Consider the following 21,602-nt stretch of genomic DNA (forward strand, 5'->3'; position numbering starts at 1 on the left):
ATCTTCTAATCTGTTCCATTGAGCCTCAGGTCTATTTTTTGCCAATACCACGTAATTTTATACAGTAGCTGTGTAGTATAATTTCAAGTCAGGAACTGTACTGCTTTCTGCTTTGCCTTTGTTGCCCAGCATTGTCTTTGCTATTCTAGGTCTTTTCTGGTTCCGAATAAATTTTAGGAATAGATTACTCTAGATCTGTGAGGCATGTTGGTGGCAGTCTGATAGGGATTGCATTAAATGTGTATAACAATTTTGGGAGTATGGCCATCTTCACAATGTTGCTTCCTTCTACCCAAGAGCAGGGAATATCTTTCCATTTTCTGAAATCCTCTAGGATCTCTTTTTTCAGAGTGCTGTAATTTTCATTGAATAGATCTTTTACTTCTTTAGTTAGATTAATTCCTAAGTATTTCATTTTCTATGGTGCTATTGTAAAAGGTATATATTCATAAGTGAAATAAACCAGACTCACATGTGTAAATATCGTATAGTCGCCCTAGTGTAAGAATTCAAAAGAAGAAATAAAAATTGAAAGGTGTAACACGGTTAAGTGGAAGGCAAGAACTTAAGGACTGAACATCAAAAAGAGAGCAAGGAGAAAAGTTAGGAAATATGGCAGGGGCAAAACCATATATTTATATAAACAAGATGGTTAAGGCAATGGTCCTAAGAATTTCCATCGGTTTTTTGAAAATAGCAGTTAATGGATAGAACTCTCACCCTGAGTGACTCTGCATGCTGATATCTGTGAACTAAGCAACTACACTGAGGATAGCAACGTGTAATACTAAAACCATGCTTGAAATACCTGTCATTTTGGTCTGCTAAATGCCTACTGCTTCTAATGTCATATCAATTATTGCTATACTCTCTTTAAAGGAAATGTTTGTTTTAAAAAAAAGTATTAAGAGAAAACAAGAGACAAGAAAAAAAAGTCATAGGATTGTCTAGCTACAATGTTGTATATGGTTTGATTTCTAAATTTCTGTGTAAAAATGTGTAATAGTTTTTTTCACATTCTGTAGGGATTTAAATTTTAGACTATCTATAGTTGTTGGAAAACAGCAGTTCCATGTTACATCTAAGGTATTTGATACTCAGACAGATAGTGATGTTAAGTTCAACTGTTTCTGTTTCAGGGTAATAATATCATTAAGCTTCTCTTGTGGATGTTTAACAAGTAAAGTTTGGATGCCGAAAATTAGAGAAATAGAGGGGCTGCAAGGATAGCCAATATTTTGGCCCTAGCCCTGCAAGGTCAGTGAAGACTCAGGACATAAGAGAACCTCTGCTGTGACATCCTGTTACTCATTGGTGTCCCAAAATTTCTGATCAAGGAAATTATGGGACCACAGAGGAAAGTGATCAATGATGTATACTGTGCCTAAGGAGAGTCACCTAGAGAGAAAAAATTCTCTTAGGCTTTCACAGAGAGCAAATTGGTCAAATAATGGCCATGACTCATCCAGATGGCTGACACTGACGAAAGACACACAAGGTGCTGTACATGGTTTTAGGGTAAATCTGGAGGGGATTTGACTCACTTTGTCAGAAACAAAAGTTACATGTTTAGTTATATAGGTCTTGCTTCAACTTGGTCTTAATCATCCAGCAGAAAAGTATATAGCCATGAGGTATAAAAAGCAAAGCTATATTAATATGCTGAGCTGTAAAAGGCTCAAGTCAACAACTTCTGACAATTGCCAGTTCTGCTGATAACCCACTGCTATTAGGACTATTGGACTATATTATACTATTTTGCTGAAATCAAGTAGCTACAATCTTTAGACAAGTTTCAAGTATGAAAAGGTCCTTCAAAGACTTCTCCAAATACAGCTTCTCTAACGGCAGTGGAACACCCATCCTAACAAAACAAAATGAAAAAGGAAATATGCTGGGAGCCACGAAGCTAGGAAATGGATCAAATATGTGTACGTGGGACTTGGCCCAGCGCCTAAAGCAGACAAGCTGCCTCACTGCTGAGAAGAACATCCTGTCTGGTTAAGGTTAGCTGTCAGTCTCTAGGCAACCTAGTGTCATGTGTTACTAACTTCACAAAACTGTAAATAAAGGACCATTTCGTTGTGAAAAAAATAGGAAAAAAATATATATGTATACACAAGAGAATTAGGATACATATACAGTTACTTTCTCTTAGTTTATTGAGAATAAAAGTTTGTACTAATATTTTTTAGACAAGATATCATGTCTGCATCTTGTCCTCTGAATAACTACTATGGAGACAACAATATGCAATGTATTAATTATTATAATTATCCTACTAACCTGTTTTGAAACTGTTTCATTGCTATTTTATCTTGTTTTCTCATTAAAATGAATTTTTAAAAAACAAGACTCTGATTAATATAAGAAAAAGAGGAATTCATTGGCCAGGTCTGTAGTAGAGTTCACAGAGCAACAAGTTGGACATGGGATCAGGCCTGGAGAAGACAGAGCAAGGCTGCTCCTGAGGCTTCAACAGCAGGGACTCCTGGACAGAACCCTCAGAGGGTTTTTCCTGGCAAAGAGAGCTCAAAACCATCTGCCCCACACCCGCCCCATGCACGCGTGCATGCACACACCACCGCGATCAAAACTTGTATTCCATGGAGAGGAACTAATTGGCCTGACTTGTATCATGTGCCCATGGAGGATGTGTCCCTGGCTGGTGGTCCTCCCAGGGTAGGTCCCTCTGATCCTGAAGATTGGTCTACAGAAGGACTGTGGTTCCCAAAGAAAAGGGAATTGTGAGGTGTGTGAGTGCCCTACTCTGGAGGTGCAGGTGCTCCTCAACTTACACGGGGGTCATGTCCACCAAACCCATGGCAAACTGACAACACGGTAAACTGAAAATACATTGAATACAACCAAGCTACAGACCATCCTAGCTAAGCAGCAACATGCCTGCGGGCAGCTTGCTTCCTCTGGAGACTGCAACTGACTGGGAGCTGCAGCTCGCTGCCCTGTGCAGCCTCCTGAGAGGCCACTCATCTCATATCACTGGCCTGGAAGGTAGGCAAGATTCAAAATGCGGTTTCTGTTGAACAAGCATCACTTCTGTGTCACTGTGAAAAATCATCAGGTTAAACAACTGTAAGTTAGGAACCATCTACATTGGGCCTGAAGGATCTCTTTTTTTTTTTTTTTTATGTATTTAGTACAGGGTCTCACTACATAGACTGGACTCACACTGATCCTCTTTTCAGCCTCCCAAGCGCTGGGATTACAGGCACATGCCACCATGCCCAGTCTCTATCGCTGTATCTGTGGGCCCTAGGGGTGGGGCTGGCACGGCATGCCCAGGACTGAACCCAATCTGACGAGCTCTCTGGCTGGCCCAGGATCATCTTTTTAGAATCGTAGAAGGAAAGTCCTTAGTGGCGAGAGGTTTGAAAAATCAACTCTGATATTCTTTACATCTGGCCACTGTTTAAATGTGTACAAGCCCAGTCACACTGATGATTCCTCGGGCCGCAACTTGATCAGTTTAAAAAGCTGGTACATTGTCTGTGACGAGTGGCTACATTGGTCTGTGTGGCTGCTACACCCACAGAGTAGGTGTCCGGTGGATAAGTGAATGCTTTCTGAACACATTTCTGAAGGCTGGGAGTTCAAAATCACAACAGAGTTGGTGACTGGCGAGGGGCTGCTTCCTGATTAATAGCCATTGTCCTCATGTGGTGGAAGGGACAAGGGCAGCCTCTGGAATTTTACTTGAGGGTACTAACCCCTCATGACCTAATTCCCCCCACACACCCAAAAGAAGGCCAACCCCTAACACATCACACTGGGGACTAGGATTTCAGTATATGAATCTGGAAGGACATTGATTGCCTATCGTAGTGGCCTTATTCTTATTTTCATAAATATTTATCTAAATTGTCATAAATAAAATGCTGAAGAGGTAAAATGATAAACCGAAAGATCCTGACCACTTCTCTGCCTATGAATAGCACGTGTGAGAGTCATTAGCACTGTCTGCCAAATGCTTCTAACTCACTTTGTCCTTACTTGAAGTGAACAGCAAATATATGTCTTGTGTTGGGTAGAAAAATATGAGCACAAGTAACGTAGCACTTCTGGCCACCTTAGATTTTTTTTCCTTCTGATGCTGAGGATTCAATGCAGGGACTTCACACTGAGCTGCACCACCACTGCCCTCCACCCCTTTCCCATTTTTGGAGATAGATCTCGCTACATGATGCTGCCCCGGCTGGGTGTGAACAGTCCTCCATCCTCAGCCTCACGGTGTGCCGGGGTGCCAGTACACCACCACATCCGACTCCTTCCGGCAAGCTTAAGAATCAGTGTGCTCGCTGTCACCCCCTTTCCCTGCGCATGCTCCCCATGGTGCTGCTCTGTCAGCCTGGTCCTAACCGAGGATGACATGGTAAAGAGCTTGCAGACACTCAGAAACGATCACGTGGCGTGGATGAGACAGAAAGCTCTTATCTGCGAAGCCCATGAGACTCGGGGGTCACTGTGGCATAGGTTGCCTTACATTAACTGACACACCAGCATGCAGTTCACACTCACACACCTCTGGGGCTCAAAAACTTTGCTGAAGTTCTGTATCTAACATAGATTGATCTGTCATCCGAGGGTGGAGGGAGAATGTTGAATTTTTGTCTATGATTTTTGAAAAGATGCCACACTTGCATTTGTGCTTGTGTTGGAAAGATGGTCGTGTTTGTTTATCTAAATTGTCATATATAAGTCTAGTGCAATAGTTTATATCTAAATTCATATACTGAAATCCTAGTCCCCAATATGATGGTGTTAGGAGGTGGGCCTTTTTATTGGGGGTGGGAATTAGGTCATGAGGACTTAGTACCCTCAAATAAGAGACTCCAGACAATCCCTCCCACCATGCAAAGACAACGGCTATTAACCAGGAAGCAGCCCCTAACCAGAATTTTGGGGCCTAGGGAAACAGCTCAGAGACATAAGCTCAGGACCTGTCAAGCACAAGGTCCTGAGTTCTATCTCTGGCCCCACATGCCATGCCTGCCCCAGAATGGAGCATGGCAGCACACGCCTATAATCCCAGCACTCAGGAGGTTAAGACAGGATGATCACTGCACGTTCAAGACCAGCCTGGGAGCTATGAGCGAGCACCAGGCCAGCCTGAACTGCATAGTGAGACCCTGTCTCAAAAACAAAACAAAACAAACAAACAAAAAAACCCAGCCAAATGTTTGTTTGCAAACCAAATTATTCACAAACAAAAGTATTTCATGAACTGAGGCACCACTACGCACCGCCTATCTATATATCTATGTGTATGGTGACTGAAAAAAAGAGTGGAAATTTCATAAAACCTATATGTAGCCCAAATTAGATGCAGGCTTTACAGATCTTGCATTGAGACCAATCTGAGTGATAAAATATGGTCCTATATTCCCCTTCCCTGGCATACGCCACAAAACTCCAAACACACCCCAAAGCACCTTCAGCCACTCAACCTAAAAAGGGCAACCTTTGTTAGACGCAGTCTTGACCTTACGCTCAGCTCAGAGACATAAGCTCTGTGGCACCCAGGGAGTAAATGACAAACCCAACTTCCTTCTTTCCAGAAGAGTTTGTCAGTCAAGTGTTTAGAAGGACCTGCTCTGGAAGTGAGCGGTACCTCACGCTTAGACCTGGAGGATGTCACTGCCACCACTCTGCCTCAAGGGGCCAGCAGGCAGAGGGGCTGCCAGAACCCCCAGGGAGGAGGGCCTTCTAAGGAGCCAGCTCTCCTCTGAGTCAGCTGTGGGCCTCAGGCAGAGCCAGGTAGAGGGAGGCAGATGTGGAGGCACATCTGGAGCCTCTGCAAGCCCTGCACAGCCCTCAGGCTGTCACATCTATAGCCTCTCCTGCCCCAAGAAATGGGGCAAGTGTGAAAGCCATCTGCAGCCTAGATTAAGTCTGCTTCGTGAGTCCAGCAGGGGATGCGCTGCAGCCCGGCATTCACGTTCCCACCACAGAGCAGATGGTCACCGAGAAGGTCCCCCTTTAATATTCTGCCAGGATCTCGTGATTTTAGAGAAAACTCTCACCAAGAGGCCCCATCTTGCCTGAACTAGTAATGCAAACCAAGACACACCGATAGATTCACGTTCTTTAATGAGTCCACCCTTTCTACACAGACAGGTGTTAGCTCCTCCCTGCGATCTCTGAAATTGGCATTCCATGCAATGTAAAACTATACAAAATGAAAAATACCCATATATTTATAGATAATACTTTAAAATTGTTTAAAGAAAATTTTTAGGTATTTGGGATTATTGTTCAAGTTCCGTCTACAAAAGAAACTTTAAAAACACCTGAAGAAGCCAAAGAAATATCTGTCTCCAAATTGAATACTAACAACACGAAGGATTATCTGAGAGTTATCAAATGCACCCGATAGATAGTAAATTCTCATGTGAATTTGCTAATCAACTATGGTTAACAAATTACGCAAATTCCTGAATTCCTAGCACGTTAGAGGAGAAAAAAAGAGAAATAGAAGAAAACTTTAGAAGAAAATAGTGAGTCATTGTATGAGTAACCTCATAGTCTCCATTTGGAGAAATCCTGCTGGCTGATGTTAATCCCAGATCCTCGCCCATTCCTGGGATGCTTCCGCCTCCTCTACATCAGAATGAGACCAGGCTGGATACCCAGACCCCAGATGCTTCATCATGGCGTTTACTCTAAGATAATCTGCCCGTCTGAGAGATCTGTGACATCCCTACAGCCTGAGACTCACTTAAAGGACAAAGCAAGCTAGAGGACTGTCCTCTAGCTCCTCCATCTCTGTGCAGGGATGTTTGCAGACAGGTCACTGAGCCACAGGAAGGACCAGGGCAGGGGCTTGGTCTTCCTGCTGAGAGGGCTTTGTGCTGTGAAGCCGACCTGTGGCTCTCTGCAGAACCTGCGGCACGCACAGAGTCCTACATATTCTGGCTTCAGACGGGAGGCCTGGCTAGCCCTTGATGGATCAGAGCTTGTCTTCTAGGAATACAACTAACTAAACATTTTCATAAGAGGCCCATTGTTGCAAATGGCCACATAGAGACAACTGGGAAGCTCTGTGCTTCTGAAAATGATCATACTAAAGAGCAAAGAGAAACAGCGTGCACGGGGTGCCAAGTGCCAACCCTGTCTCTCCCGGCCTCCCTTTTCTACAGATTTGCTAATCTTACTTCGACTTCTAAAGGTTAAATATACACACTCTTCATCTCCTTGGAGATAAACCTTAATAGCCACCTTATGTATCCCGATTTTTGTTCCACTTTTGACAATGTACAGCAAAATAAAACTTCCAGAAATAGAAAGCTTAGAGAAATGGAATTCAGTGTAACAAGCAGGGATCTGAGACATTTATCATGAAAAAAGTTTGCCCTGGAAGGATCTGCTATCTATTAAGATATGAGAATAAAATCTGAATTTTAGCCCAGGGCTAAGAAAGGCTAGGAGGGAGCTTGGTGAAAAAAAGAATAAAATGCAGGGTCAGGACCAGAGGACTGCACGACAAAGCTACAGCCAGTGGCTAGCATTTTTCACACGGCATTGATTAAGGCTTTGACAGCTGTTTTTTTCTTTTTTTGTTTGTTTTGTTTTTATGTACATACATATATACAGACATATATTATTAATAATACTTTGATTTTTTTTTTGCTTTAAGGAGAAATATTCCCATGCATTCCCTTTACTCTTCTATTATTCTAGTTTTTAGTCCCAGCAATCATTTTAATTGGACCATAATCTTCTGGTGGTATATTCTGATCTTTAAAAAACATAGACTTTAGTCATTTACAAATATTTTGTTTAAAATGACAACCTATCTCAAAGAAGTTTTGGTGCTTGGAATTTATCTTGGCTTTAATTGGAAGTACTTTCATGTGCTGCCCTGTGCTCAACCCCAGCAAAACAGGACTTAGCATTATGTAAACATTGTATTAAAATTATTCCAACATAAATATTCTTTAAAGCTAACATACCACAGCTTTTAGCTCATAATGCCCAGATGCCTTAATGAAATGCCATTCAAAACTACCTCGCTGTTTATATTAGACCTTGAGGTACTAAAGTTATGTAAACATTATCCTCTACACGGCCCGAGAACAAGTGCTGAGCGTCGTGAATCCTGATTCCAAGGTGCTGACCGAGTACAGTTAATCCGAGCAAGGTTAGCAATGTTCTCTTTAGCCTGTTTGATTACAGGGAGTTAGTTAGTCAAGGGTTGACTTGTTCCACAAGGTGAGGATTCTTACATAACTTAGAATGAAAGTGTTCACCCCACAAGGGACCCGACTGGCCCTTGTAAGAGGTCTTCGCACGTTGGCTGATGCAGTGTGCACGGGCTGTCAGGAGGCCCCGCGGCAGGCGCCTCCTCACCGAGGTTCTTTAGAGCCCGGGAGCCCCGGGCACACTGGCGTCTTCTCAAAGTCAGCAAGCAAGAGAATGCTGCGATGAGCCAGGATGTCTCCTCCCCAGCGCACTGAGGTTTCTCGCCAGCCAGTATCCTGCTAAAATCCATGTGGACGGACACCTTAGCTCCTCAATGCAGTTAAGTGAAGGGAGCCACCAAGGGGACAAGGGGACAAGTGCTGCAGAGCAAAGCTGTAAGGCCTTCCAAGTTCACAACAATGACTCTTGCGCTCGAAGATGCCTCTGCGCGCTGCTTACGGGGCTGCTTGTCATCCTGAAGTCCACATTCTCAGGTTTCTCAGCTAATACATCCCGGCAGAGAGAAAGCAGAAGTTTCCAGACAAAGCTGTGGCACATTGGCCACCACCAGGCTTGTGTCCTCACTGCCCAGTGTAGACAGAAGGCAGTCTGTCTCCAGGATACGGTCACATTGCCTGGCACCTATGGAAGCACATTCACAATAGAGAAATGGCCAGCCCCAGGGCCAGCCTTTTGCCCCACAAGAGCAAGGGACAGCAATGGGTAGAAACAAGCATAGCTTGAATAGTCAGCAGCTTTAACCTTCATCTTCTTCAGAAGCCCATATGGATACCTTCGCAGCTGGAACCAAAAGAGCATCACCCTCCTTCGTGTTGGCCACACACGTCCTCTCATCTCCGTACACGCCTTCCAGGCTGGACTGCGAGGTTTTGCTTCACAAGAACACTATACACTTGCTTTAGGGCTGATTTTCAAGGTGCTATTGTAAGAACACTCTCAGTTCCTGTCTGTCTAGGACTGTGGCATTATTTCTTCACGTGCAGAGCGTCCTGGAACTTGGTGCTGGTGTACCGAGCGTGAAAGCCTTTCTTGTTGATAGTGTCATCAGTGTGGAACCGGATCATCAGGGAATCCCCTGCCGAGTAGAGTTCTTCTAATGGCTGAGGAAAGGAGAAAGGAACTTTCAGTCAGTTAGTTGTGACCGCAGCTGAAACGAGGATGGGAAGGACTGTACGCAGGGGCTGGGATGGCCGGCCAATGGCCATTACTGCCATGCGGTGTCCCTGGCACTGAGACTCTCAGGGGCATCTGAACAAGCTCCTTTTCAAAGGGAAGACATAAATTTGTTCCTCTCTGGGTCTTGATTTTCCAAAACTGATCCAAGCTGCATCACTTGTACAGCATCTACCACTTATTAAGAGTTCACACGCGGGCCAAGCCCTGCGCTAACCACCTCCGGATCTCAGTCTCATCTCCTGTAACCTTTACAAGAAACTTTAGGACAGGTACTATCTCCATTTTTCACTTGAGGAAATTAAGACCCAACTTCACATAGGCTGGCAGGACCTGACCTCGGGTCTTTCTGACTGACCTGTAACTCGTCTCTCAGGAGACCTAAAGCAAGGACCGTTTTTCAGATTAACATCCTGTCCAAGGACAAAAAGAGGGATGGAGCTACTGCTCTCATGAGAAAGGGTCTGTGGCTAGAAGCCAGGTCCCCAGGCTGCTGCCCGCCCGATCCTGGGGAAGCCCAGCAGAGCCTCCTACTTAGCACCCTCCTCGGCCCTCCAAGGGGCTCCTCTTCACGGGCCACACAGTCTGAAAGGCTTTATTCAAAGCAGAGCATTGTGTAAGTCATGCTTTGTCAATATCTCCCAGTGGGTGAGGGAAGGTGGGGAGAAATTATTCATATATAGATAATCATGCAGACATAAATATGACACAAACATCGGCTCAAGTTTCTGTCTAGCACAAAGAGCACTGGGGATTCAGCAATAAGTCAACCTAAGTCCAGCCAATGGCAAAGAGACTTACATGAGCGGCCCTGGGGCCTATTGTGGCCAGCATCACACCATGGAGGGATCAGAACAATGTACTTGCTAGTTCAAATACATCTACTGAACACTGAGTACCAGACTGTGAGTCAGGAGCAGGGAAAAAAATGGAAAAAACCAGACCTGCCCTGATCCTGGGTTGGTGGCCCAGGAAAAAGGCTGAACGAGAACAAAGTGACATGACTGACAGTGTAAATATTGTATTTGTAGAAAAATAATGATACATATTTTCATAAGCATCTGGTTTGACTTGGGAAGAGAATTTTCAATAGAGAAAGCATACCAAAAAAACTAGTTAAATAATTTTTAAAAGCCAGAAGGCAAAATAAAATGAGGGAGATGCCCCTTTGCAAACATAGGAGCAAAGGGCTGGCCAGATAGTTCAGCAGACTAAAGCACCTGTGTAGGCAGGTGTAACAATTGGGATTCGATCCCCAGCGTGCCGAGCCAGCCCTGCCTCTGGGGTGTGCTGAGATATCAATTAAGAGTGGGCGCTGCCTGAGTTCAATCCCCAGTTCCTAAAAAAAAAAAAAAAAAAAAAAGAGTGGGCATGGTGGTGCACACCTGTAATCCCAGTGCTTGGAAGGCTGAAAACAGGAGGATCACTACATCCTACGAGTCTGATCTGTGTAGTGAGACCTTGTGTACCCTATAGTAAATACATTTAAAAAAAAAAAAAAAAAAAAAAAAGGAGCAAAGTCCTAAAAGGCAAAATATTCCTCCCTGACTTACTGCAGGCCAGAGACTTCAGGGCTGTCCCCAAGGATTCTCATTCCCCACGCCACTCTGGCAACAGCTATCACGAGGTAGGAGTAGCCAGACTCAAGCTAGGTGTGGTCAGACCATATTCCAAGCTACAACTCCTACATGTGTCGTCCCCCCCCCACCGCCCCCCGCATCCGGGGACTCACCCCAGAGCCACAGAAGCGGCCAAGCCTCGGAGCTGAGCTGTCGTAGCCATCAAATGCCTCCATGTAGTCATAGCCACAGTCAGCCTCCTCCTCCACTTCAAAGGCCTGGAATATCAACTCCACACCATAGCCGTCCTCCGCCACTATAACCCACTCACAGTGGGCCTGGGCCAGGTAGTTGTTGTCCCCAAACTGGGCATGGGAGTACAGCTCCTTGGTCTGCACTTCAGCCTTCAGCCTGCCCCCACACTCTGGAGCAGAGAGAGAGTAGCGACATCCCCTCCACATCAAGAGCCACGTGCCGTCCCACCTGCTCCCCCAGCTTCTCTGTAGAGCCCGGCATGTGCCCTGCCGGAGAGGCTAAGAAACCCCGTTATCTGCACTCAAGAGAAAGCACAGGCCCTCGCTCCATGGCCACAGTTCTTAGTGGTCTAAACTGGCCCTCAGGAGCCATGATGGGCCACATAATGCTTGTGGGAGTCCCAGAACGCGCTGCTTTTCTTTCTCTCCCCACTGAAGGGGAAATGAGGTCAGTGGCTGGCCTGCCTGACTGTTCTCTGGATGTGGCTGGATCCTGACCACCCGAAACCCTGGAAAAGCGGGCAATGGAAGGCACCCTGCTGACTTACTGTACCGCCTGCCTGCCTGCCTGCCAGCAGAGGCTGATAAAGCACACCAGGACTGCAGGTGATCTCCAAAACCGGAGCAGCCACTGCTTGCATTTGAGAAAGCTGACTAGTGCTCAACTGTGAGGTCCCTGTGGGGGTCATAAATGAGCACCCCTCAAACTTTGGCCGTGGCTTCTGTTTTAGGTTTGGTTTGGTTTCGCTTTTTATTAGAACAGCACCTCAGATCAGCCTGGATCTATGCCACCTTGTGCCTAGACCACATGATCCACATAATTAAAATGGTTAAACGAGGCTGGTCTAGATTAGGAAGCACCAGAAATCCAGGAGGCGAGTTCTCGCACGGCTCACCCTCCATGCGCTTCACACCTCTGAGCCCACAGGCCAGCCCCACCCGTCTCCACCCACCATTCCTTGCTCCCCTGGCTCTGGCCTAGACCCTCTTCCAGGTCCGACCTATCTTTGGGAGACTTCAGGTTGGAGAGACAGGACAGCAGTGGAAGGAGCACAGAGCAGGCGCGTGCCTCCTGTCCCGTGGGCCCCTCCCCGGGAAGGCAGAGCTCCAGTCCACACAAGGCCTTGCCCTCTCTCTGCCTCCTCACTGGTTCCAACACCAGAAGCACCAGCAAGTAGAGGACCAGAGGGTCAGAGGTTGGGAGCGCAGTGTTGGGGCCCCTCCAGCAGCCAGAGACCACTGCACTGGCCCATGGGCCCGTCACACCCTCCAGGAGCCACTCTCTTCTCCTGCCCTCTGGTCCTGGGGTGCTGGCACCCTTGTGGTTCCACAGCCATGGTAGCTGCCCTGTCCTCTGTCCACACCTGGCCCACCCCTTCCCAAACAGTTCCTTTATTAAACTCCCCAGATACTGACTGAGTGTGCCCCCACTTCCTTCTGGGACCATAACCTACTTCAGGCACCCACATTCCAATCTCTTGTCTGCAGCGACAAAAGGGAGACATCACCATGTAGTCTTTAAACTTCTCTGGGGGAAGCCAGAAGTCCTCGAGGAGCTTGGTAAGCTACGAAGGGCTTGGCTAAGCAGGGACAAGCTGAACTGCCTGGAGGTGCTGGAAGCATTTTGTTTGACCTCATTTCTGTTTTCTGACTCTGAAAAACAACTAGAAGGAAGGGGCTGTTAAAAGAACACCGGGCCCCACAATCACCTAAGTGAGCATCCCAGAAGCTGAGAGCATCTTGGGCACACGGCTCTGCCACAGTCCAAGTCCAGGACCAAAGAGCCAGTGCTGCCACCAGGGGCACCAGACCTGGTGACCACCAGCATCGCAATGGCTGATGACAATGGCCAATTTCACCACTGGCCTCCTTCTGCCTAACACAGTAAATAAGGGATAAGGACGCACGCTTTCCTCCTAGGGACCCAGTAGAGCTGCAGACACTTTCAGGGAAGAAAATATAATGGGAACAGAAACATTTTTAATTTTCCAAAACTGCTCTTTGGAGGGTAAAGGGGGCTGCACTCCACCACTTGCTCCCAGACAGTGCAGTTACAAACATGTTTTTAAAAGGAAGGAAAGAAAGGAAAAGGGTTTCCCACATCAAATTTTGTCAGTTAAGGACATTAAAAGGGGGCTCTTCTACCTGTGACTGCTGACATTTCATTTTACAGGGGGAACTGCATCAAAGGACCTCCCTTACCCTTCCCAGAATCAGGCAGGAGGCGTCCTTCCCACCCACGCCACCTGTCGCCCGCCCAGGGCTCATACCTGTGCTATGCACTGCCTGGAAGCCCTTCCTTTGCACCGAGGCATCCGAATAGAACCTCAGGAACAGGCTGCTGCCTGAGGCCACCACTGGCTCTGGCTTCGTGCTGCCACAGAACCGGCCGAGCACAGGCGCGAGGCTGTCGGGGCCATCGTACACCTCCAGGTGGTCATAGGCACATTCCTGGTGCTGCTCAATCTCAAACTCGTTGAACACCTGAGAGTGGAAGAGCAGCAAACAAGGCAAAGCCTGGCCTCAGCACGGAAAGAAGGTCTAGGCAGTGTCTGGTGGCAGCTTCCGCAGCTGGGCAGGACACACGCTTGGCGACCCAGCAAGGAGGGTCTCCACTCACCCCTTCTGGTCCCTAAAGCAACACATGCGCTACGTGAGCGCTTGCTGCCCTGACCACTTCATAGTGGCTACGGGGTGACCACCTGGACCTGTCTTCCTTCTGCTCCTCCATACCAAGAGCCAGCAAGGGCTGAGTGCTTACCCTGTGCCACAGCTGTGTCATTTAATCCTCATGACCCTTTCATGTGGCCAATCTCCACTCTTCAGATCAGGAAACTGAGGCAAGGAGACAGAAGATGACTTGCCTGAATTCTCTTACGGCTAAGTAGAGCTGAACCATAATCTAGAAGCCATGGCTTCGAGGACAGTGATCTAAGCCTCTGCACTGCGTGGCAGTGCCCACGCAGGGCATGCAGCTCTGTGCTGGCATCTCTGCCATCAGGGCTGCTGACCAAGCCTCTGTGGTGATGCCGTGGGGGAAGAGAACCTGCTGCGCAGCTACCAGTGTGCAGGAGGCAAACTGAATTTTAGGAAGCTAGCTGACTCGCCCAAGACACCTGGAGGCGGAGGGGGCAGGACTTGGCCTGCAGTCAGTCTTCGCAGTCCCATGCTCTTTTTATCAGGACTGAGAATGCCAATTTGAACCCAAAGCCTTCACATTGTGCTACAGGCCAGGCTTTTTCTTTTAAATCTTGAGGCCGGGTGTATTAACCAACTGAAACACCGAGCTAAGCTCAAGCGGTCCTCCCCCCCAGCCTCCCAGCGTTGGGGCTGAGGGTTTCTCTGGTGCCAGGTTGAAGGACGCGGGACACGGTGAGCAGGAAGCCGCGAGACTTGAACCAAAGGAGCAGACGGAAGACATCAGTGCAGGGAGGGAGGTCTAAATTCAAAAGACAGGGGCTAGAGTGACTGGGCAGAGGTGCAAAAAGGGAGGCAGAAACAGAGGGACCCCTGTCATCTCACAAGAATGACAAGCACCCGAAAAGGACAAAGCTCTTACAAGAGAGGGAAGGAGTGGGGACAGACACATGAGGCAGGAGTGGCAAGGCAGGGCCTCGCAGGGCTACAAGCTGGGAGGAAGAGGAGTCAGGTTAGGGAGGTGGGCGCTCCCCAGAGTCCAGGGGACGCCCTGGGACTGAACCCACCCGGTGAGGTGCCAACTCGCATTCTATAGCGGCGACACATAGGGCGCAATCAATGTATCCGCCGCCACTTCCCAAGGAAATGCCACTCAAATAAAGATCTTTAAAACTGGCACCTCAGATAAGACTCCTGATGTGCCTGTTCCCGACTCTACCCCAAGGGGTCGCCATTCCCTCGGTCATCAGAGATACAGTCGTGGCGATCATTTTCCAGAAGATGGTAGTCTGTCTTTCTCAAATGCAACCCTCAGCCGCATTCCAGGCGGCTCGTTACCGACCCAGGGCAGCACCGCGAGGGCGCGGAGGAGGAGGACGCCGCTCCTGCGAGGGCAGCTCAGCCCCAGGGTGCCCCGGAGAGCGCCGCGCCTGCACCCACGTGCGCCCGGGAGCCCGCCCACCTGCCCCTGCTCCCCACTGGGTGCCCTTGCAAGCGCCTGCCTGCACCGCAAGCTCCTGAGCCTTCTCTGTCCCCTGCCCTCTCCCTGAATTGCCTACTGGTCCATCATCCCGCAGGGCCAGTCACTCATCTCCACAGTCAAAAGTCTTATGTGAAGAAACGTTTGTCAAGAGTACAGCCAATTGTGTGTCTGGCCACGAATTTGCTTTATATAGAAACTCCACGATTGGGAGTCCCTGGGGACGGAAACATGAGACTCAGGAGAGAGTCATTACTCCTTTGAAACAGCTAAGCTTGGCGTATTAGATATGTCAGATACGTGGACAGAACTTTGAATAGACTTGTGAGGCACTTGTTGTTCTTTAATTCAAGAATTAGCATAATGTCCCTATTGTTAATTGGAGAAAAAAGCACGCTGTGGAAGAATATGAATAATAATAGTCCACAACTTCATCTGTGGAGTTGGAGCGAAAGGAAAGACGCCGCCCACGCCCCCAGGCGCAGACCTGCACTGTTTGTGCACAGGAAATTCCTGGAGGGGTCCACAGGACAATGTTGAGCAAGAGTGATCATTTCTACAGCCGGGATGGTGGTCTGAGGACTTTCGATTTCCCCTTTCAACTGTCTATGCTTATTACATTATTTCACCTTAGAATGTCATGTTTTGTCCAACAAAAACTGGACATGAATTTCAAACAGCACTGCGGGTCTGTGTGCTGCGCGTCATCTCACGTAGAACACGAGTGCACCTTCTGCACAGCAGCCCATGAAGCAGGCTTCACGAGCATCCCCACTTTCTTCAGAAAGTGCACCTGAGACCTAGAAGTGAGTCCCCCACGTTTGACAGCTGGGAGGGAGTGGGACAGTAACCCATGTGTTCTTCACCCCTAAGTCCACGTTCTGGACAAACTACTCTAATGACTCACGAGCTTCACCCTGTGGCCTGCTGTGGACGAGATGTTCCAGGTACACTCCTTCCGGCTCGGGTACTTGTCAGGCCAGCTGGGGCTCGCCAGGGTCCCCTCTGCATCGCTGATCTTGTGTACACAGCCCGCTGAGGTCGTGGTGCGACATAGAGAGAAAGAAATTATGCACATTGCACAGCTCCAAAGGGATTCATTGTAGGGAGTCTCTTTCCCTGTAATTGTCTCAGGGGTAGCCAATATGGGAATAGCCAGTCTGAGCCAGGTGACCCCTGGTGCAGAAGTGAGCTGATTTGTGGAGGCTTGTGCCACCCTCCCGGCTATGGTGACCTTTCCTACTATTACTATTCACGTCACGATAACAATCTCTGTAAAGGTGGTAGAATCTCTGCTAGGCTAAGTTCACAGGCCCTGTGGTCAGGTGAACCTCAGCTCAAGTTCTGGTGTTACCACTGACAGGGTGAGGGACTTTGGGCATTGGAGAACCCAGGTCCTTACTTATAAGAGGCTGGAGACCTTGGGTATGTGGATTAGAAGAGAAAACACGTGTGAAGGGCTCAATGTGCATTGGCCGTGATGCGTGCTGACAGAGCTCCTTCATCACCACGCCTTTTGTCTACCTGTGCCTTGGTTTTTCAAAGCAGGATCTTTCAGAGACTACTCGCTTTGTCCTAGTCAGAGTGCTATTTGCAAAACGTGGTCCCGGGGCTTGCTCAATGCCCAGCATTTCTGACCACTATCTGGAATTTGCCTTCCTCTGTAAAAGCACTGTGGTAAGCATTTGGCATGCGTCCTCTCACTTAATCCATCTCATTTCCAAAGAAGAAAAGAGAAGACAGCAATGGTCTTCACGTCTTCCTTCTCCCTCAGCTTCCTCTGTGAGGCTTCAGGCAGGACCAAGGCCTGGAGGCCCGTGTCATCCCAGATGCACAGGCTTCCTTCTCTGGGCAGGGCAGGAGCAGAGGGAAGGCTTTTCCCAGGGACTGGACATTCCAAGCCCCATGGTCCCGCAGAGCTCTCAGCCCTGACTGGAGCGTGGAGCAGAGGCTTTCCCGCCCTCCTCCCTGCCAGGCCTTCTTCCTGAGGTGAGTAGCATTACGACATGGGTGGCTGGTGATGAGCATCTGTGGACATCTGAGTGACATGTATCAGGCTGTCTGAAATGCCTCCTGCACATGCTTTTAATCCTTACAAATGTTTTGAGAGGAAGGTAGTTAGCCCACTTTTCACAGAAGAGGAAACAGGCTCAGGGAGGTTACTCAAGGTTAAGGAACAATTAGTGAGAAGCAAAACCAGGATCCAGGATGAGGTAGCCTGACTGTGGAGGCTGCAGACTAGCCTCTCTGCTTTCACGCTTCCACGCACCTGCCCAAAGCCAGGAGACGCCGCCCAGCAGGAGGGCCACAAGGCGCTGCCAGCCAGCCGAGGGCAAATGCTGAGCCTGCGCACAGGGCACTGCTCTCCACAGGTGTGGGAGGCTTCCTCACCTGCGCCCCCCCCAACCCCGCACACAGCCAGTCCCAGGCCCTGCTGGCCGGACCCACCCTCCTTGCAGTCATGCGCGTTGTCATGGAGCCGGGAGCCATGCAGACACTGGCACAGGTAGCTTCCGAGCGTGTTGACACACTCATGCTGGCAGCCACCGTTGTCCTTGGCGCACTCATCCTTGTCTGGGGAGATCAACAGGTTCACCTGAGAGGAGCTGCCCACTTGGAAACGCCCCTTGGCTCCAAAACCCCGCTCCGAAGTGGCCTCCTCCAGGGAGCCTCCCGGCTGCCCACCCCTGGTTGTGGCAGATGTGCTGGGTCTTGCATGGCCTGTGGCGAGTTCTCCATGCCCACAATGCATTTTAACATACACTAGGTACGTTCTCTCCCCCTGCTCCCTGCCAAAACCAAGGCACACCTTGCAGGACAGGCTAGTATTAATAGCAATAGCAGCAAGGATAAAAGTAACTGCGTATTTACTGTGGAATAGGTACATTAGCTAAGTTAATTCTCAAAGTTGAGGGGGCATTTTTGCGTGTATCTTGTCATTGGACCTGTGCCCACTTCCCAGGTAAGGAAACTGAAGTCGAGACAGCTACTCTGCCTGGCAAGTGACCTTCATGACAGACTACCCACCACCTGAGTGCAAGGTGGTAAATGTGCAGGCTGTGCACCAGGAGTTAAATGCTTTCCACCTGCCACTTCTAGATGTGGTGACCATGGGCAGCACCTCCTCTGCGCCTCAGTGGCCTCTCAGGTAAAATGCACCAGTAATGGTGTCTTTACCTCAGAGATCAGAGGAGAAAATGTGCAGGAATAGGGAAAGCGCTGGGGCGGCGCGGGCGCCACAAGCAGGGTGGGCGTGCTACCCACGCATGGCTCCTGGGCTCCAGCCAGGGCAGCACAGGGCCCCTCTCCTCAGCCGACTCCTTCTTGCAGCACCCAAGGCCTGGTGTCCCTTCCCTCCCGCTCCCGCCACCCCACACCAAATGCTTCAGGGCTGTCGCACTGCCCTCCTCTCTCTGTCCTCTCTTCTGCTTGCGTTTCAGCTGTGCCCTCTTATTTCAGGGAGGCAACTCAGTGCCCTCAGGATGCAGACCATCCACCAGGCCGCAGCCGAAGCCTCACCTCTCCTCCCCGCGTGCTCCTATAGAGGATGGCCGGGTCCTCACCCAGCTGGACCCTGCTCCTCTGTCCTTAGATTCCCTGTGAAAGCATGAAATTGGAAGCCCTCTCCCACTGGCCCCTGACTCATCCTGCTCCTCTGCCCTCCCGCCTCTACACTGCTTGGCATGGTTTGGTCAGATGCTCAGGAGCCTGCGGAAGAACTCACTTCCTGTGCCATCAAGCCCTAACTCCTTAGCCAGCATGAAGCTGTTAATGATCCGGTCCCATCCGAGTGGACTCACCAGATGCGCTCGGCTTCCCAGGATGGGATGGGACTCCTCTCTGTCTCATCTCAGTCTCTGTGCTTGCTTGAGATGCTGAGCCCAAGCCACACTTCCTCTTCTTCTCAGGACTTTGATCACCACCTTTTGGTTATCCTATGACTACCCCAGCCCCTCCTGACCTTGGGGACCTGGCCCTGACCATAATGCAAGCTGCAAAAGACCTCTGTCCACTGCTCCAAACAGCCAGGGGCTTCCTGCTTCCCCAAACATCAATCCTGGTCACAGTGTCCCACCCCACAATTCTCCAAGCAGGGTCTTGGCAGGGTGAATCTCCCTGGCCTGCCTAGCTGGGATACAAGCTTGTCTAGGGTTGGAACATGTTCCTAGCAGCCTCCTTGAGCCGAGCACTGCGCGTAGCCACAGCAGACACTCAAAGCAAAGCACGACCTTCTCGAAGAGAGACAACTAAAAGCAGTCACAGAGACAGAAATCTGGGTACCTAGCAACAAATAAGTGGTTTGCTTCTACACTAGTGCTAAGAATATAAAATGAATCAAACTACAGTTCCTGCTCCACTATGATGTGACAAGCTCAGTGACTTGTGAGGCCCAGTGCAAGATGAACATGGGGTTTCCTTGTCCAAAAACTGTTATGAATTTCAAGACAATAAGACCAATGTGCTCTCTGTGAAAGCCTGAGAGGATGTTTTCTCTCCATGTGACTCTCCTTAGGCACACTCTACATCATCAATGACTTTCCTCTTTGGCCCCATAATCTCCTTGATCAGAAAATTTGGGATACTACCAAGTTACATGACGTTACAGTACAAGTTCTCATATGTCCTGAGTCTTAATTGACTGTGACTCATCCACATGGCTGACACTGACAAAGGTTCTACAACCTGAGGTACAGGATCTCAGGATAAATCCTGAGGAGATTTCACTGACCTTATCAGACCCACAAGCTACAACTCCTGTTGCATAGGTCCTGCTTTAACTTGGTCTTAACCATCCAGCAGAAAAGTATAAAAACGAAGTATAAGAAGTAAAGCCATGCTGTTATGTTGAGTTGTAGGGGACTCAGGTCAACAATTTCTGACACTGCCAGTCAAGCGAAGACCCAATACTATTTTGGACTACTGGACTCTTTTAGAATATTTTGCTGAGTTAACACACCTATAATATTCAAATAACGGAACTTAACAAAAAAAGGAGATACTGTCCATTTTTTATCTGTGTATTCAAAATGGTTAGGATAGATATATAGTTGCATTCTCTTAATGAATAGAGGGATTTGTTCTAATACTGTTTGTAAATAGGATATCATGTCTGCATCTTGTACAGCAATTAACCACTAGGAAGAATGTATGCAATGTGTTAATTATTGAATCTGTCCTACCAATTTGGTTTGAAACTGTCTCATTGCTATTTGTTTCTCAATAAAATTATGGGGAAAAAAAGACAACAAGACCAAAGCCTCCATCCCACCTTGAATTCATGCTCAATATTTCTGAGTGTGGCCCTGTATGGCTTCACAGGTCCCGGGCCCACGGAACTGCCCTGAAGATAAAAGCCCTAGTGGGAAGGAGGTGGCAGTGTTGCCGAAACCCTGGCGAAAGAACAGCTAGTGTGAAGAAATGGGGCACAGCTACAGAAAATGCTACGTGGTGTCCCCAAGTCTAAGTGGGGGAGAAGGAAGGACGTTCCAGGCAGAAGGGCCACCATGGTGTGGGTGGAGAGAGTGCGATGGGTTTATTTTATTTATTTATTTATTTATTTATTTATTGGATTTTAGGGAAGAGTCTACAGGGTGTTCAGGGTCTCACTACTAGATCAGGCTCGTAGTGATCCACCTGTTTACAGCCTCCCAAGAGCTGGGATTACAGGCGTGCACCACCAAGCCCAGTCTCAGTGTGTCCCAGGGGCGGGGCTGGCTGGGCTGGGTTGAGGAGTGCAGGGTGATGCTACAAGAAGTAGGGGAGGGAGTTGCCAGTGATCAGGGTGTGCCCACCTAGCAGAGGACCCACAGCTGGCAGGAGCAGTGCCCAACATCAAACTGCACACTGGAAAATGGAGTGTTACTCTACAGTGCCAGATGGTCCTAATGGCTCATGAGTTTCAATTTGAGAACCAGGGTCCAAAGTGTCACTTTAGGAAGAGGGTTGAATACTGTTCCCCCAAATTGATATCCACCTGTATATCAGCACATGACCTTATTTGGAAATAAGGCCTTTGCAGAAATAGTTAAGGCTCTTGGGGTAAATCACCCTTGGTTTACAGTCAGCCCTAACGCCAATGACTGGAATTTTTATAAGAGAAGAGGAGGGGCCAGGGAGATAGCTCAGCAGTATAAGCACTTGCCTGGCAAGCTCAAAGGTCTGAATTCAATACCCAGTTTAACCAAAAAAGAAGAAGAAGAAGAAGAAGAAGAAGAAGAAGAAGAAGAAGAAGAAGAAGAAGAAGAAGAAGAAGAAGAAGAAGAAGAAGAAGAAGATAGA

General features: G+C 48.4%; 1 protein-coding gene across 1 annotated transcript in view; it reads right to left on the reverse strand.

Moving 5' to 3' along the window:
• Window positions 1-8,047: 8,047 nt before the first annotated feature.
• Tll2 (tolloid like 2) overlaps window positions 8,048-21,602 on the reverse strand; it is a 147,458-nt gene continuing 133,903 nt past the window's right edge. Inside the window, exons 17-21 of the mRNA XM_004625684.2 lie at window positions 17,772-17,897; window positions 16,231-16,358; window positions 13,477-13,690; window positions 11,126-11,376; window positions 8,048-9,320 (exon numbers count right to left, since the gene is read on the reverse strand). Of these exons, the coding sequence (XP_004625741.1) occupies window positions 9,186-9,320; window positions 11,126-11,376; window positions 13,477-13,690; window positions 16,231-16,358; window positions 17,772-17,897 (854 nt within the window). The 3' untranslated portion in view covers window positions 8,048-9,185. The remainder of the gene's footprint in view (window positions 9,321-11,125; window positions 11,377-13,476; window positions 13,691-16,230; window positions 16,359-17,771; window positions 17,898-21,602) is intronic.

Source organism: Octodon degus, unplaced genomic scaffold (genome assembly GCF_000260255.1).
Source record: "Octodon degus isolate 3935 unplaced genomic scaffold, OctDeg1.0 scaffold00010, whole genome shotgun sequence".
Taxonomy (NCBI): domain Eukaryota; kingdom Metazoa; phylum Chordata; class Mammalia; order Rodentia; family Octodontidae; genus Octodon; species Octodon degus.